The sequence below is a fragment of the Serinus canaria genome, chromosome 2 (genome assembly GCF_022539315.1).
Source record: "Serinus canaria isolate serCan28SL12 chromosome 2, serCan2020, whole genome shotgun sequence".
Taxonomy (NCBI): domain Eukaryota; kingdom Metazoa; phylum Chordata; class Aves; order Passeriformes; family Fringillidae; genus Serinus; species Serinus canaria.
Genome location: NC_066315.1, coordinates 113,311,870 through 113,330,277, shown reverse-complemented (window position 1 = coordinate 113,330,277; position 18,408 = coordinate 113,311,870). Strand labels below are relative to the sequence as shown.

At 41.7% G+C, this 18,408-nt stretch overlaps 1 protein-coding gene, 1 long non-coding RNA gene and 1 other non-coding gene across 3 annotated transcripts; 2 read left to right on the top strand and 1 right to left on the bottom strand.

Moving 5' to 3' along the window:
* Nucleotides 1–13,419: 13,419 nt before the first annotated feature.
* Nucleotides 13,420–16,416, top strand: RPS20 (ribosomal protein S20). Its single transcript, XM_030239111.2, has 4 exons — nucleotides 13,420–13,587; nucleotides 14,858–14,957; nucleotides 15,705–15,778; nucleotides 16,193–16,416. The coding sequence occupies exons 1-4, from the start codon at nucleotides 13,585–13,587 to the stop codon at nucleotides 16,373–16,375; spliced, it is 360 nt and encodes a 119-aa protein (XP_030094971.2). The 5' UTR covers nucleotides 13,420–13,584; the 3' UTR covers nucleotides 16,376–16,416.
* LOC115484774 (small nucleolar RNA U54) lies at nucleotides 15,563–15,626 on the top strand. Its single transcript, XR_003945476.1, has one exon. It is a non-coding gene; the product is annotated as a small nucleolar RNA U54 (small nucleolar RNA).
* LOC127059221 (uncharacterized) lies at nucleotides 16,250–18,402 on the bottom strand. Its single transcript, XR_007776838.1, has 2 exons — nucleotides 17,896–18,402; nucleotides 16,250–16,454 (listed from the first exon to the last, which is right to left on the bottom strand). It is a non-coding gene; the product is annotated as an uncharacterized LOC127059221 (long non-coding RNA).
* Nucleotides 18,403–18,408: the final 6 nt, after the last annotated feature.

Here is an 18,408-nt window from a genome sequence, read left to right as displayed (position 1 = left end):
CTGGAAAACTTAGAGCTAGTCAGCCTCATCTAAATCCCTGGAAAATTGATGGAACAAATAACTCTGGAAATTATTTCCAAACATATGAAGGGCAAAAAGTGATTTGGAGTAGTCATCAGGGATTTATGAAGAGGAAATCATGCTTGACCAACTTAGTAGCCTTTTGCCATAAGATTACTGGCTGCTGGAGGGCAGTGGTGGTTACTCATCTTGACCTTAGGGAGGTTTTTAGCATTGTTTGCTCTTACATCCTCACAGAGAAGCTGATGAAGTGCTGACAAAATTGTGAAAACTGAAAATTAGCTGAGCTACTGGGATCAAAGGCTTCTGGTCAGTGACATGAAGTCCAGTGGGAGACCAGTCATTAGTGGTGTATCCCACAGATCGGCACTGGGCTGGCTAACATCTGCACTGGGGGCTTGGATGATGGGATGGAGCACCCTCTGCAAGTTTGAAGGTGAGACAGAATCGGACGGAGCAGGCAATACCTTGGGTGCTTGTGCTGGTGTTCAGAGACATTACCAAGCTGGAGAAATCTGCCGATGGCAACCAGTGCCGGGAGCTGCAGCGTCTGGCCCGTGCACCGGGACGCTCCCGGGGCCAGGGGCTGGGCAGGAGTTTTGCAGGAAGGAGCTGGAGCTGCGGCAGACACCGAGTAGAACATGAGCGAGCAATGCACCCTTGCGGCAAAGGCGGCCAACAGCACCTGGGGTGCGCTCCAAAGGCTGCTGCCAGCTCTTCCAGCACGGCTAGAGGAGAAATTCCCTGCTGCTCACTCAGCCCCGGTGAGACACATGCGGGGCAATGTGTCAGGGCTCTGCCAGAACAAGAAAGTGACGGCTGTGCTGGACCAGGAGCGCAGCAAAGGGGCATTATTTGATCACAGGATTGGAACCTCTGCATGTGAGGAGAAATGAGAGATGGGAACGTTCAGTCTCAGAAAAGAAGGCTCGGGGGGATCTTGCCAGTTTGTAGACATACTGATAGGAGGCAGTATTTATCATCCAATAAAGATGGAGCCAGTGTCTTCTCAGGGCTGCTCAGTGGCAGGACTAGATGTAATGGACACAAAGAGAAGGGCAGGAAACCCCATATAAATGCAAGAGAAAACATTTTCACTGTGAAAATGGTCAAACACTGGAGCAGGTTGTTCAGAAGGCTTAAGGAGTCTTCATCCTCAGCTTGACATGGTACTCAACAAGCTGCTCTAGTTGGCCCTGTTTTGGAGGGGGTTGGGCTAGACAGTCTCCAGAGGTCACTTCTAACCACAGAAGTTCTCCAATTATAATACCATTCATAGATATTTGAATTTCAGACATCTGAGTTCTACAAAATTCCTTCTAGCTTGAGCCTATTTTGTGTTTCCTTCAGGAAAATGTACATGCAAGGATCACTCTGCTTCTTTACAATGGCTTTGTTGTCTTGAGGGGGAAACAGGTTAAAATGTTTAGGTGGGGGTAATCTTGATCTTGTTTTGGGGGCTTTTTGGGTTTGTTTTGTTTTTCTTTAAAAACCTGACATAAATAGATCTGCCAGTGAGTCTTGGCAGATTTCTTGTCCTTGATATTCTGAAAACAAAAAATTATGGAGTTTATGTTAGTTCCTTGAAGATTTTTCCCCTCTATTTTTATATGTAATCCACCAGACCTTTTTTCCTTTTTGTTTTCTTCATCTGGATCCAGCTTCAGGTTTTTAAACTATTCTTGCCTGCTTCTAAAGCTGGAATGAGCTAATGAGTGTCGCTGCACTTTGCTATTAACTTTGTCACACTTGTATACCCCCAAAAAACTGTCAGTAGAAGGCACATGATGCTAGCAGAGTAGTTTCAGACAACTGTGTCACAACTCTAAGGGGATTCTGTTCATCCAGATTTTTCCCTTTCTATAAACTGGTTTTGTCCTTTCTCTCTCCTTGCCCTTGCATATGTATGCAATACAGCTCCAGATGGATAGCAAGACATGACTCTAAGTTATAAACCTTAAGGGCTCCTTGTACTTAGTTTATTTATCCTCTTTGTTTCTAGAACTGATTGCCAGTAGCTTGATCAGCCTAAACAGAAGATTTATTGAAGTATTGCACAGATTCAGATAATGCAAGGGTAAGTCTGGGAATTGGTGGTATTGAAATGTCTTTGACAGCCAGGTGTGCTCTATTCAAGGCACGGGCTATCTGATGCTAAGGACATCAAATAGAATCTCCTCCTCAAATAAGAATCACCGCTCATCTTGACTGTGTTCTGGGGAAGGAACAAAGCCACATTTCTCCCAGCTGGTAAATGTAAAGGTCAGCTATTTCTATTAAGATCAGATCAGATCTTAAGATCAGGTCAGATCTGTCTTACTATTAACCGAGTTTCAAAGCTTGATATAATTATTTTCCTTGGAAACTCAACTATTCTGGTGTTTAGTTTAGTTTGTTTATTTGTTTGTTTTGGGTTTTGTTTTTAGTGTGCCAAGTGCTGTTTCTGGGACCCTGGGATGCCATGTCACAGTAGCCAGCTTCTCAAGGTGAGCTGCTTTTTGTTTTGTTTTATATTCTCTGTCCCTAAGCAGCACAACGTGTCTTTCAAACTTTCAGCTCTGCAGCACTTAGAGCTAGCTATTCAAAACTGGGTGTGTTAGCTCCTGCCTCATAGCAGTCTGGGGTAACCACAGCCTGCATGGAAGCCTCAGCTCTTTCTCATTAATCTCCCAGTACCTAACTACCAAACCTGGTTGCATTTCCTAATTTTGGAAACTACATATAAAGAAGATATTGGAAAGTGCTTGCATTCTCATGGGTACTAACCAACAGCAGTAGCCCTGGACTTATTATCCATATTAGTGTTGTATTTTGTGCTTTCTTGATTCTACAGACAGTATTGTCCACTAAGGGAAAGCATGAGTTAAAAGGTCTGATTCTGGCCTTTTTTTTCTTTTATTTATAAAAAATGCCATTCACCACCCAATCTCCTCTGACACGTCTCCTTCCTCAAATGGGCTCAGCTTGACAGGATGCACTTAATGTATAAATGATTTTATGTGATTTTACGTAATTCAAACTGCATCTCCAGATAAGAGCCAATACTAATTAGTGTTGGAAAGGTTTTAGGTCAAAATTAATTTTTTTTCATGCTTTACAATGAAAAGCAATTTCTATGTTATGCTGAGTTCTGTGAAGTGCAACACTTATTTTAGTAGTCAAGTGATTACAAGAAAGACAAGAAAAGATGGCTAGAAGCATGGGAACAATGCAATTATAATAAACAGTTTCTAGGAAAAGTGAGAAATAAGGAAAAGAAAAGGCATGGAAGCCTATCATTCCATATTAATATTCAATTACTATAGCTATTATTGAAGGCTAAGTGTCTTTGGATTCCAAGTAGAAATATCAAGAGACATTTCATGACAGGTTTTAAAAGAAGTTAGCATAAGATACAATGCTTGATGCTATGCTCTTTATTTGGCTTGTTCTGTTTGCTCCTCCTTCTACTTTGGTGGTTTTTGTTGGGTTTTTTTTTGGTTGTTTTTGTTTGTTTGTTTGTTTGTTTTCTTTTTTGTTAGTTTTTGTATTATGCTTTATCTCAATCCAGAAAGAAAGTGATAACATCACTATTTTCAAACAATAAAAATACTGCGTAACTTGGAAGGGGACACATAGTCAATTCAGAAGGTAGGATGAAAAGCATGAAAACACAAGTCTGTAGAAATATGGGTTGCTTCTGTACTCTGTGGTATGATATACCACAGCAAAAAAACCAAACAAAAACTGTTTCACACAATATACTACAAACATTTGTAAATTCAATGGGACTTAAGTAGATACTTAGTATTTGACTAGTGTATCAATTTTTTGCAGTGTTAGTATCTGTGTACATAATTTCATCAGCTACAACTAAGATGAAAATAGGATAGAAAATGGTTATTTTTAAAATTAACTGTGTGTGGAATATTCTAGTTTTACTTTGTTCTAGCTATTTATCTGCTGCAAATACCTTCATGCAGTGCTCAAAGAGGCTCTTTCTATGCTTCACTTAACCCAGCTGCCAAATATTTGTCTGCCTGTCAAAGAAAAGCCTTAAAACCAGTTAAAGAAGGCTAATGGAACAAAAAAAGTTTACTGGCATCAATCCCAGTCTGCCAGTAGCTAGGGATGCCATGGGACAATTTGACAGTAGAGGCACCGCCACCCACCCCTGGACTTCTCTGAGCACGAGGCTGAGTTCTGCTGTTGACCCAGCCTGAAGTTCAATAGCCCAAGTGTTCAGCAGAGCAGGGAGGTGATTGCATTTGCCTTTGCAGGGCACCTGGGATAATAGGGCAATTCATAACTTAATAAATATTCTACTGCACATGTGCCAGGCTACAAAGAGCAAAGTAGGCTGCAAATTGGAAATGTAAATGTCCAGTTCTTTTCAAGTCACTCCCTCCACAAGGGCAGAAGGAAAACCAGTTTTATTTTCAAGCCACGTATTTTTCTCAACCACTTAAAAATGGTGAAAGGGTTTTGGTTCAGATATGGCACAAATGAAGCTTCTACCAGAGACAAGTATACAAAGTTGCACCTGAACAGAGACTGTAAAAAAGCTGAATGTAAATAAGGGATTTGATAGGCTGGGGAGGCTGTATTTCTTTTTTAATAGCAGTTAATAGTATATATTACATAGGACAGTTAATTTAGAGAGATACCATACACCTTTTCTACATCCTTGTTTTTCTCTTAATTAACAGTTCCAATAAAATGGTTTACAGATAACACAAAAGCTATGTGCAGAACCTTTGAAGGAATGTATCACTGCTCTAACATGCCAACAGATGAATGTCACACTGATTTCTCTTTGCTGAGAAGGTTACAGAACTCCAGACCTCCCATAAAGTTGTCAATCCTTGTACAGCTTTTGGGAGTGAAATGATTTCTATTAAATGTTTTCTGATTGAAAGGGGAAAATTAGATATTCCTAAAGTGTAATAAATCATTCCTGCCAACAGCTGACTTTCAGAGGAAACAAATGTAGTTAGTAGTACATTTTTAAAACGTTTTCATGATTGCACTGGTTGTTTAAAATATTGAATTGCAAACAGCATTTGAAAAAGTGTCAGGATCATAAAGAATCAGCACTACCTGACTGATCACAGCAAAAGAGCCATTTGCTCAGGGAGATAAGGGAGGGGGCTGGAGGAGGCAGATAGATAAGCCAGAGACAGGGAGAGAGGAGACACCCCAAAATTCCTATTTGCTACTATCTATTGCTATTTGTACCTATTTGCTAAAACCATTTCTATCAGTGAAGCTCCCACTGAAAAGTGAGTTTATACTGGTGTGTGACTTTCTGTGTTGTATGCTGGAGACACCTGCCCACTGAACTGTCAGGGTCCTGCATGACTTAATTAAAGTCTTGAACTAGTGCTTAACATCAGACAAGGCCACTGATTCAGTTCAGAGTGGTCACCTCTTTCCACCAGGTCCAAGTAGTCTCTTGGTTTGTTGAATGAAGCGTAAACTTCCTCTCGCTCCCAGCCCTCAAAAACCCCAACTGATCTTGAAAACTTGTTTAATTTTAATTGCTCTGCAAGCCATTAAAAAAACCCCAACTGATCTTGAAAACTTGTTTAATTTTAATTCGTCTGCAGTCCTGAGGCTGCCTGAGAGGGCTTTAAATTTTCCTTTTCTTTATGATTACACTATTACTCATTATGATTAGTTAGTGCTCTATATAAGTAGCACCAATGACTTAGCAATGTATGCTAGTACACAAGTAATGGTAGATTTTTCATTAGAAAAGAAATTTCTTTTATATATGGAAGATTTTTAAGAGTAAAAACCACCATTTTCTGTATCAAAGGTGTGCTGCTGCTTTTGCCTTTTTTTCTCCAAGGAAAAATGAGAAATAATTCCTAGGTATTAGCATAAGCATTTGTTCCTGCCAGAACAAAGGGATTGGCTCTCCCTCACACCAGGAACATTTCAGAAGAGTGTATGACAATCAGTTATTTCTCTGAACAGGTAAGGGATACTCAAAAAGGAAATACACCTGTGGCAGTGTGGTAAGGGGCTATTGGTAGGATGGAGTGACTGCTGGACGCTCTCAGAAACAGCTTCCAACAGTCATAACTATTGAAATAGTATTTTTAAACATGTGTGTTTCATACATAAACTAAAAACCTGAGGTCATAATGCTGAAAAAATGACAAGTATCAAAATTTATTAATTTTTTTCAGGGGATATAATACCATACTCAAACACACCTTCTGTGTTTACCACAATACTTAATTTTATTTGCCTAAAAATTGGATGCTTGACCACAACCCTAATAAATGTTAATATTATCTCCTCCTCAGTTTTTACCCTGTAGGAAATACTGCTTCCCTTGATCTGGAAGACCTGTTGCTGGGGATTTCACTGTGCACAGAGGCAGGAATGTTGGATATGCAATCATTTCACATTAGTGCACATTAGTTTACCTATAGTTGCTATTATTTAAGTGATTGCTGCAGGGGAAAAAATACTTTTCAGTTTTATATCATTTCCTAGGGGAAAAATAGAGCAAACTATATTCCACATTTTGTAGACTGGTATAAAAGGCCATGCACAAGCCCCATTTTCATGAAGTAGGAACTTCAGGCATGCATTTAGGTGAAAGATAAGTTTAATAGACTTGCTGTAATCTCCTACTAAGATGCTCTCTAAAACAAAACTTCTGGGCTTTCTATGAATGATATAACAAACTCTATGGTTGTTGCTCCAGCCCTGCTACTGCAACCTCGTAACTCCCATGCAGTAAACTGCAGCTGCCACTTTGCCACGTTAGCTTTGTGGAGAAGTTAGTAAACCCTTTGAAACCAAAACTTCTTCATATTTGATGCCTCTTGGATCACTTTCATGTTCTGTTGTGGATCTGACCAGCTGTTCTGAGCAATCACAGCATGATGATTTCCTCGGTGGCTACTAACTCCGGTTTCTAAAGCACATCTCTAACACCACAGTATCTCCTTTAGTTCCAGGTCCTAAGTTCTATGTTACTATTTCTGTTTCTGTCAGGTTTTGAGTAATTTAGCTTGGCTAGTTCACAGAGGGTCAGGTCACAACAGGAGAAGCATTGCTGAATGAGCTTTAATCTTTCTTTCCAGATGCCAGGGTTGGGGCGGGCACCTCAAGTCCCAGAGAAGGCCGACACCTGGATGTAATCTAGATAAAATTGCAAGTTGCAACTAATATCCGGCTCTAATAGTCCTGTAACATGAAGGTGGAAATCACCCCTTGCTTTAAGTCTCTTCATCATCTGTGGCAGGCATTTGCTGAATTTTGTGCTTGCAAACATTCACCATCTGTAAACTCATTGGATCAAGAATATCACAAAAGGACATCAGTCCTTAAAGAGATGAGGAAAAACTTCTCACAAACAAAAAACTGCAAACATGGGGAGTGATGCATTCCATAGCAAGAGAAATTTTTCTTCTAGTCATAAGGCAGTGTGAGGCCAGAACCATTCCTTAAATTATCCCTGTTCCATGACAGAGAAGCAGCACAAGCCCCGTGAAACAATTCCCTACTACTCTGTCTCGCCAAAGAATTACATTAGATTAAACTGGTCTTTGGACGAAAAAAAGCCACGATCAGCAACTTCCTATCTGGGCTCTAAAACACATGGACAAACATGTATATGGGCTACATATACTAGTAAACAGAATTGCTGTAAAATGAAACACCATTTTTTCCTCCCAGGACAGACATCCAACCACGCTAATACCCTGACGCTGGCAGCTTCCCACAAAGTCTTTGCAGGAGGCAGACAAAGAGGAAAGACAACTCCAAAGTCTTTCACAGCAAGGTCTTGTGAGAGTTTGCATGCACCAGTATGTGCCACTAGTTCCTAAAGGCTCTCAGTACAAAGTATCCATAGAGAAGCCAATGAGGCAAGAACAGCAAAAAAACCTGTGTCCTGGAAGCTAATTCCAATTCTGGTGTTAAAACAGCTTGTTCTGTTCAATGAGTCACGTAGGTATTGAGCAGGTGCAAGTCTTCAATGTCTTCTACAAATTAATGCAGACTTCTTGAACTATTTTCACAAAGTGAAAAGACCACAACAAACAGTGCCACGTGGTGCTGCCTCAAGTGGCCAAATCCAGACTGGAGAGATTTGTGTAGTTTATTATTTTTTGTACTCGATTAACTTTTACCCCCATGAAGTCGTCTGAGGTGATTTCCAAAATGAAAACTGGATGCAAAAATCCCACAGTTCTGTTTGTATGCCCACTAGTTCTGCTTTCACTGGGCTGATGCTGGGGATTTTTTGTACAGGAATTGCATGCCCCCACTCTTGGTAACCTGGCCTGGATAACAGGTGATAGGGTAGGAATGCAAGTATAAATAGTGTGTGTGAACAGAATGAGACGATGCCTGCCCAAAACTTGATAACACTAAGAGGAAATTAACACTAACAAAGCTTGCTTAAAACAATGACCACCCAGATTAAACGGTAATCAGGGAATTGGATTAACAAGAGCCTTTTAAGGGTGTGTGGGGGGGAAGCTTGAAAAGCAGCATGAGAATTGGTGATTATTAGAAGAAAACTTGCAACAGGTGCTAATATTTCAAAGGCCCTCCTCATCAGACATGGTAAGTATCTGCCACCCCACTGCTGGTACAGACAGGAGGGAGTGACAGGATGAAGGAATATTAGGGACCCACACCCCTGCTGGTTTGTGGAATGGCTGCACAGCTTCCAAAAGTGGGACTGTGTATGTCAATGCACACTTCTTGCCAGAGAGTGGAAGTGCATGTAAGAATGTGTGACTATCTAAGTGTCATGTAAGTAAGGGTATGAAGTCATGTATGTGAGGGTATGAAACTCGTAGGTGCTTACCAACAGTTTGTAAGCCTCTTGTATTCTGATTTCTGTTGTAGTGCTGATACTGACCCACAATATATAGTTCATTGATTACCAGCAAATTATAGGTTGATAATCAACCACATTAGTTGCTATCAAGGCTATGTGAGTTACAGAGTCATTTTCTGCCAAAGGTATTTTTTTCATTATTATGAATTTGACAGAAGCATCACATCGACAGAGCAAGGAGTGGAGAAAACATTCTTCTAAGAAAGCAGAGAACAAGTAATTCACCAATTTGAAAAAAAATTAAGATTGAACTTGAACATTATGAATTCAAATATCCTCCTGAAAGCCTCCCAGATGGACAATGCAGTTTCAGCCCCAAGTGTTTGAAGACATATTGTAATGATGTATCACAGATTCAACGTCACTAGAAATGCTGTAGCATATCAGCAGCTTTGTATTTTTTGTCACGGAGACCTGTGTCAGAAAAACAAGTCAAAACAGGCTGACAAGGGAGAAGTTTTGTTCTAATCACATAAATGATATTAGAAGCCAAGTGTACTATCTGCCAGGCAAAAAGCACACATTTAGAAAGAGCTTGATGAAGTTCAAGTTGCCCACTTGAAAACATCTCCTAACAATCAATATTTGTGGCAATGTTTGTAAAGGACTCCATCAAGGCACAGTTGCTCTTTTTCTGAATCACAGACCTAGTTCATGTTTTCCACGCTTACATGAGGACTTTTTAAGGTAAAGACAGCCTAGTATTTTGGGGGGCGGTTGCATTTTTATATGCTGGGCTTTATGCTGGAACTGGCATGAAAATTTAGAAAATGTAAAATGGACAGGCTAGGTGCAATATGAGAACTCCAGCTGTGTATTCTGTCTGCTACCTGCAGAGAGCAATACCTGTTAGCAGCTACCCATCTACACAAATCAATCTTTTAAAGGAGGATATTTTTTAGTTTAGGTATTTTTTAGATTTTTTTTTCCTGAAGTTCCAGTAGCTCAGGCACTTGTAGGAAAAGCTAATTGCTGAGCAAAGAACTTGGATGAAAGTTCTGCAACATGCTACAACTGAGAAACTTAACACAAGAGGATCAGCAGGTAACTACAATTAAGACCAAACAGATGCTGTAACCCTTCTTAAAAGGGTTGAAAATAGATTTCATTGGATTTTGGATTTCTCCTGAGTGGTTTAGAGACTCAACCATATATTGATGACCTTCATGGAAGCCTGCTTCCAGTGATCCTGCTTCACAGGTATTGAAGACCAGAAGCTCAAACAAAACCCTTAAAAGTATGTTCAGATGCCAATGACCTTGGAGAAGGAAGTGATTTACAAGTAAATAGTAATATGTTCATCACCACTGAAAGCAAATACTAGAGGTATTAGGCTGGCATAACCAAGACAGCTTCCAGGGAGCTGCCCACATGAAATAACCACTATGAAAAGTGACACAGCAGATTACAGGAAGCTACTGTGAGCTCTGCCAAAACCATCCACAGGCCACCAGGATGAAACAAGCAGAATAAATCTACTCCAAAAAATGGATGGTGTTCACAACCCAAGCTGCAAAGCCTGGGGAGTATGTCTGTCCTTTGACCCAATCAAAAGTGCATCAAAAAAGGTTCAACATTCACCAAAAGACAACAAAAATCTGCATGTCACTAAGTTACTACAAAAGACCTGACCGACTAAAGCACATGCTCCTTCTGTCACATAGACAAGACTCATCCCAGGATTTACTCTTCTGAAGGACAAACTAGTCAAAGGAAGAGAGAAAAAAAATCCCCAGTAATTTGTAAGCCCCAACCCAAAAGTCAGAAAGTATCATGAATGCACATGGACTGATACCTAATTTAGTGATTTATCAGAGTATCAAGTTCTTTTTGCTACAGACTACTAAATCATGTCCAAAGCATGTCTTGCTTCATAATCGTTTATCCTCTTAATTACTTGACATGAGGGGAACGTTCCTGGAAGCTTCACTTAAAAAGCACAGGCTGTTTGGTATTAATTTAAGTCACAGAATCACAATCTCTTACCTAAAGTTAGCATTGTCTGGGGAGTAAAACCTACACAAAAAGCAGTATATAATCAAAGGAAAACCAGGCAGAATACAAAAAATGAATTAGAAGCTACAAATGACAAAATACAAGATAAACAAAAAGTATTTATAATGGCTTTTTACTCACATGAATGGCAAGAAGGAGCATTTTTCAATATATAGCATATTTCAGAGAAAACAGAAAGCTTAGATAAATTTCTGTTGCACATTTGTGGAGAAAAACAACATATATCAGAAGATTCCAACAATAGCCATGGTAAGCTTTAAACATAGGCACAGAAGTGAGGCGGTTTTTAAATCAGCAGCTCCAGATAGCCTGCATCCAAGAATTTTAAGAGCTGGCAAAGGAGACTTGTATGCTGTTAAATGTGGATTTTCCATAAGCTCTGAGAAATCTGGGGAAGCTCAGAAAAAAAGGAAAAATCTCAAAGAAAGCTGAGGTAATGCCAATACTAGGAAAATAAGTACGAAAGGAACAAATTCAGGCACTTACAGTCAACCTTGCCTTAATCCCAGGGAAAAAAAAATAAACCCAAACCAACTTCTTAATAGAGGAATAAGAAATAAATGATCAAATTCTACTTAAATGACACAGCTTAAATGTGTGTAAAACATATTTTCAGAGTAACTTTTTTTTTTCTCATGCAATTACAGCACTTGTTTGGTAGACAATAGGAACAGTGTTGATATAACACATTTGCACATTGACTTTTTCAGTAGGACACAGAGAAACTGGCACAGTTGTGCACCTACACTTCATAGCAAGCAAATCAAAACCAAGGCTACAGGTCTGTCTCAGTCAGACATCTTTCTAATTGAATCCCACAGGAATTAGTTCTTGGCAGGAAATCACTCAGTATTTTATCTGGAAATAAAGTTTACTAAGAACATTCATAAAAGTTCTAAGTAAATAGGGCAGCAAGGCTGCTGATTGGGAACCATCTGGATCACTGACAAACTAAGTGCTTCAGCATGATCAGCGTGAGGTCATGTACTTAAGAGTGATGAATTTAAAACACTTATAGATGGAAAACTTCCTCAGGAAGTAGCTGGTAACAGAATAAACATGGGTATGAGTTCAAAAATAGTATATATGTAATTTTTAAAAGTTTCCAAAACAAACCACTAGAACAAAATTATGTTTTCATTGCAGGGAGCAAGAGACCAGAGAAAGGTGAGGATCATCAAAATAGATTTTTCACATACTGATCTCTATTGGCAAAAGACATTGCTGCATTTCAGGAAACAGCAACAGGATGACAACTTCTTTATCCACATTTTTTGGAGCTACTTTATCAGAATACAGCCTCTAGTACTTTCAAAGAAAGTATTAGTAAATCAGAGATTTCAAGGAGTACAAATAATCCAAATTTAGGCAAACAAGCCTAAACAATGGAATAGTTGGCATATAAAAGTTAACTGCATCACATGAGGTTTAAGGACCAAATGAAGACATCTAAGGCAACTGACAGGAAAAAAAACCCCAAAAACGTTAAAGCAGAGTGTGACAGCTGAAAGTAAGCTCATCTTAAAATACCAAGCAAACTTTCTTGAAAAATGTAGTAATAAATAAGCTTCCAGAGGTGCAGTAGTTATGCAAACATTATACATGTCTATGATTTCTGAACAGAACTCCAAAATGGAATTTAATTATTGATTTTAAAAGACACTCATAGTGACCCTACTATAGGCCATCATTTTTATACATGTTTCTCAGGGTCTCCAGTGAGGTAACTTGAAAGCAACATATTTTCAGCAAAACGCTTGGTTTGGGACTAACAATTACCGTCATCCAGGCCAAATCAAAGACAATGCTCAGTAAGAAATATCCCTCCAATGCCCAACCTGAACAGATAATGGAACTTCCATAAATAAAATTAATTTAAGTTCTTAAATCTAAGCATGAATAAAACGAGCACTTTTACTTAAAACATTCAATTCTGCTCTCGCACCTCCACTTGACGGATTCACACTGGGCTGGAACAGACCTCTGGGGCCATCGAGTCCAACCTGTGACCGAACACCACCACATCCAACTAGGCCATGGCACATCCAGTCGTTCCTTGAACACCTCCAGGAACAGTGTCCACCATCTCCCTAGGCAGCCCATTCCAATATCTAATCACCCCTTCTGTGAATAAATAAATCCCTACTAACGTCCGAAATAAACCTCTCCTGGCACAGCTTAAGACCATGTCCTCTCGTCCTGTCGCTTTCAGGAATGAGAGAAGATAAAATGACCCAAAGGCTCAGACGGGAACGGGCTCCCTATCACTGGAAGCGATGAAGCCCCGCCTGTGTGCCAAATCCCGGCCCTCCCGCCAGCAGAACGCCGAAATCTCCCGGAAAAGGCAAACAGGAGCCCGAGATGCCCGCGGGACCCGAGCGGGAAGGGCCAAGCCCGAGGAGGGGGCAGAGGAGATGCCGGCCCCAGGTCCCGCTGCGCTCGCCATGATCCGGGACTGCAGGGCCACCATCCCCGCAGGAAGCGGAGCCACAGCGGCTTCCGCGCCCGGCGGGCGGGTGAAAGGTCCCGCGGCGCCCGGATGGAGGCGGCGCCGCTCCGCTATATAAGCGCCCGCCGCCGCCGCGCCTGCCTCTCCCGCGCCTCCGCCGCCGCCTCCTGGCTCACCGCTGTTCGCTGGGCCCCGCGCCGCCCGAGCCCGGGAATAAGTCGGTCAGGAAGGCTCCGCTGCCGCCATGGTGAGGCGGGGGAGCGCCAGGGACGGGAGAGGGAGCGGGGCCGCCGCGCCGGCCTTGCCGCATGGGCGCCGCGCCGGCCCGGGCGGTGCAGGCCCTCTGTCCCGGGAGAGCGCTACGCTTCCCGGCCGTGCGCGGAGGGTCCTCGGCTGCCGGGGCGGCTCCCGGAGCTCACCCCGAGCCGGCGGGCAGGCAGGGCGGCCTAGGGGCCCGGCAGCGCCGTTCCTTTCGGGGAGGGGAGGCGGCCGCAGCCCGGCGTAAGCGGCGCTGATCGGGCCTCGTGTGTCTGCCCTCACGGGCGGTCCTTGTTAGGGAACGCGGTCACTTAATGTGGCTGGTAGCACCTCATCGTCAGTGCGGACGTCCCGCGTTTCACAGAGCCGCAGAATAGGTTACGTTGGAAGGGACCGCAGTGGGTCGTCCTAGAGCACATGGCACAGGATTGAGTCCAGACGGCTCTTGACTATCTCCAGTGAGGGATACGCCATACACAGCCTCTCTGGGCAGTCTGTTCCTGTGCTAAGTCACTTGCACAGTAAAAAAGTCCTTCGTGTTCAGGTGGAACTTCTGTGCATCAGTTTCTGCCCGTTGTCTCTTGTCTTACTGGTTGGCGCCACCGAGAAGAGCCTGGCTCCATCCTCTGGGCAACCCCCTTGTTTATATTTTTATAGAGGCAAATGTAAATATATATTTCATTTCTCTTCTCTTAAGACCTTCTTTGGTATATATTTTTGCTTCTATTTCATCAGCTCACTTAACTCACATTAATACCCTATTATTTGCAAGTGTTTAATTGCTTAAGCACCTCAAATCAGTTTGCTGAGTGGCCGAATTAGTCTTTCTAGGCAGGTGTCCCTTTTTGTTCTCGTGGTGTGAGTTGTTGCAGGTTTGTTGATCAAGTCTTTGCTGCTTCATTTGTGGTGAAGTTAAGATACATAAAGACTGATTTTTTTTTTTTTTTTTTTTTTGAGGAAAAGGAATGTTGGTGCCAGCTGTTTATAGGCAAGCCAGGGAAGGGTGTGCTTGCAGCTTCCCACCCTGGGGTGTAGTTAGACAGAAAAAAATTGCTTTTCCTTAGAGTTAGGACTTTGCCCTTTCATTCTTCTCCCATTATTTCTGCCATGCCCTTCAGATAGCTCTTCTAGTCAATAGTGTTAAATAGTCCCATAGCTAAATTGTTTTTTACACTTAAGAGATCTGTTTCTAAGATGCAGTGGAGAGTGTTAGTCGGTGTTCACTGCAGTGTCTGATACTTGTAACTTCAACATTTTAGGCGTTTAAGGATACTGGCAAAGCACCTGTGGAACAAGAGGTGGCGATTCATCGCATTAGAATCACTTTGACAAGTCGCAATGTAAAATCACTGGAGAAGGGTGAGTGTGCTTCTCTGCTTACTTGGGTAGCTTGTCAAGTAATGAATAATAGGTGCCATGCAAGGCATTGCAAAATGCAATGTATTGAAACCAGTTGTAATTAAAGATGTTACTGTTTGCCTTTTTGTACGTGCCTTGGCTTGCAAAGCCAACCCAAAGTGCTTCATACACCACAGAAAGTAAATTTTGATTTAATTTTTAATGAAAGTTAGTGTTTTGGGGATTTTCATTATGTGGAAAACTTAGGTCATAGTGACTAATGTAAGCGAGTGCAGCTTCTTCCCTTTAGTTCTTATGGAGAATTTTGAAGCAGTTATCACGCTTTGAATGTGTAAGAACTGAAAGGCACTGGTTTCTCCATATTTTGTCATTTGTATTATGAAGAGTTTAGTGCAACATTCTTTAAAAAAAAAAATTAATCTTGTTTAGGAACTAGTTTTGCCAGTGTTTAATCATATAATAAAAATGTAAAAAAAGTTACTATTTGCAAAATCTTCAGGCTGATAACAGCTTAAATATGGTTTAAACTTTATGGTTTAAGCTTTTGCCTATTGTTGCACCATGACTTTGCTCATAATGTCACAACACTTCCAGTTGTACGTGGTTGGCTATGAGGATAATGCTTAAAATGAATGGCAGTGATCACTCATACGCTATTCTGAGCCAACCTCTTGTTTAAAATGCTTGCTCAAAAATTCAAGCAAGTAAAATAGTTGCAAACCTGAGCTGTTGCATGTCTTTTTTCAGTCTGTGCTGACTTGATCAGAGGTGCTAAGGAAAAAAACCTGAAGGTGAAGGGACCTGTTCGCATGCCCACCAAGGTACTTGACACTGTTTTCCTGTCTTAAAAGTTGGTTTTCTTTTTGCAATGTGTTGCTTAAAAATGTATTTTTTTTAAAAGAGCAAAAGGTGAGGTAAAAAGCAGTGCTACTAAACTGAGGGTAAGCCAGTGTAAGAAGATGATTTCACAAGTTGCTTTGACACCTAGGGTAACTGTTAAGTGCAAAACATGTTGAATCTGGAAGAGGCTTTTCTGTTCACTTTATTTTGGTAACGAACTCATTTTTTAAATGAAATTAAATATGTAAGGAAGGAGTGTTAACATCAGTAGACCTATTATAACTTTCTAATGGCATAGATACCATACAGTATTTGTAGGCGATCACCTTTCCCCTTATGATTGTAGATTACTCCTCTCAGTGCATCAGCTCAGTACCCTGTGTTTGACTTTTCAGACCCTGCGCATCACTACCAGGAAGACGCCTTGTGGTGAGGGTTCCAAGACCTGGGATCGCTTCCAAATGCGTATCCATAAGCGGCTCATTGACCTGCACAGCCCTTCGGAGATCGTGAAGCAGATCACTTCCATCAGCATCGAACCAGGCGTAGAAGTTGAAGTTACTATTGCCGATGCCTAAACCATGGTCGTCGATGAATAAAGTTGATTTACAAATTTTCACTGCTTGTTTCTTTTCTTTCGTTTGCCAAGAGATAGATCTGTGATGGTTTTTGTAAAGGAGGACAACAGAAACCACAGTCAGAATGCTGTGTGAGAGGACTGTATATTTAAGGAAGAAAATGCCAGCTGTAAATGCCAGGAAAATTTAACTTGGGTGTCCTGGTTTCATTGGAGGCTAACAGCTATATAGTTATGCAGCACTTTAAGAAAAATATATTTTCAATAATTTAGGGTTTGATTTTGGCTGAAATATTAGTTTATACACAGAACTTGCATTAAAATTGATATTTAGGTAAAATTACTAAGTTTTCAGTTCTTGGTTCTTGCTGTGCTTAGCTTATTTGGATTTTTCTTCCCATGTGTCACAATCAAAGATGCTGGAAGCGATGAAGGGGTGGTATTTATAAAACTTCCTAGTTTGTGGTGAACACATTAAATTATGTTTATTCTTCTGATGTACATGTAGAGTCACAAAGCTGAGCTAGGAACTACCTAGTTGTCCTTTCAGGTTTAGATTTCCATAGATAATGCTAAGAGTAAGCTTCATATGTAAAGCAGCAAAATAGCGATTTTTATTGCTGCTTTTAAGTCTCTCAGAGGAACTTCAATAAATCCTTAACAAAACAAAGCCCAGAGCTGTAGAAAACAGTTTTGTTTAATGCGTTAAGGAACGGGTTGCTGCTTCTGCTTCAAGCATAGGAGAGAACTTGAATTCTAATTAAAACGAGCAGTAGTGGTTTTCTGCAAGCAGGTTGAGGTCCTGTTTACGTTTGCTAAGACCTAAAACTGACCAAAACTTGAGCTTTTGTACTTGAGATACTAGAGGCCTTCCATTTCCTTATATTTAAGCCTTACGAGGATTCTGACCCTTGGTAGTATTGAGAGCTTTGCTAGAAGGGAGGTGAGCAACTTAATGGGGACAGATTGTGTAAAGCCTACTTCCTTGAGAAACAACTGTGAGCAGAGGGGAAAATACCCCCAACACAAAACACCTGTGTCTTCCCTTAAGTCTTTTTCCGGTAATACGCCACAAATAAAAGCTGCCTGACAAATACTTCTAGCTGTAGTTTCAAAATTACTTGTATTATATGGGTTACTCGTCACAGGAATAATTGGCACACAGATAGCACATGGAGAGATGCTTTGCACTCACTGACATAAATTACTTGTAGGCAAGTAGTCTTCCTTCTGGTTAACAGAGTAGCCCTGTGACTGACAGCACTTGGAGGGATCTAGGCACGGCCGGCAAGGTTCGGCACCATTTCTGCCTCTGTTTTTTTCTGTTGGTCAAAACTGTGGAACAGTTTTGTACCCGCTATCATCTGGCTGTGTCTCTGACTTGCCAGGTGCCTCTTAAACACACCTAAACGACCTGAAGTCGCACCGATCTTCTTTCAGCTGTGGCACTTCAAGGACCAATCTCCTTTGTCACCTCTTCACTTGTCTCCAACTTACCCATAAACACAGATGCAACTTTACCTTTGTGTCTGGGTCCCGCGCCGTGCAGAAATACTGCTGCCAGCCTACTGTGTGAACAGGCCGGCTCACACAGGAGGGCTTTACATTTGCTACCGGGAGACTCGCTCGTGGAAGGCGCTGGACGCGGAGTTTCCCCAGGCTCATCCCGCCTTACCCGCGGCCCGTCGTCCCCGACCTGCACCCTCCTAGCTTTCGCGTGACCCGCACGTTTCACGATTTTATTTATTTTCTGCTTCGTTTTCTACTTCTACACCGCGGCAGCGCCGGGACGGTTACGTAACACCCACGCTAACTTTATATAACTCGCTCGGATGGAAACATTTAGGTACCCGCGTCTCCCCCACCCATCCTCCAGTCTCCCCCTCCTCCTCCTCCTCCCCCTCGGCCAGGCAGAACACCCCTCTCGTCTGGCCGCCCGGCTGTCGGTTCAAACCTCTTCTTTAACGCCGTACAAAGCCGATAAGCAAACCCTGCGTACTGAGCACACGCTGTTCCGCCCCGCTCCGCTCCATC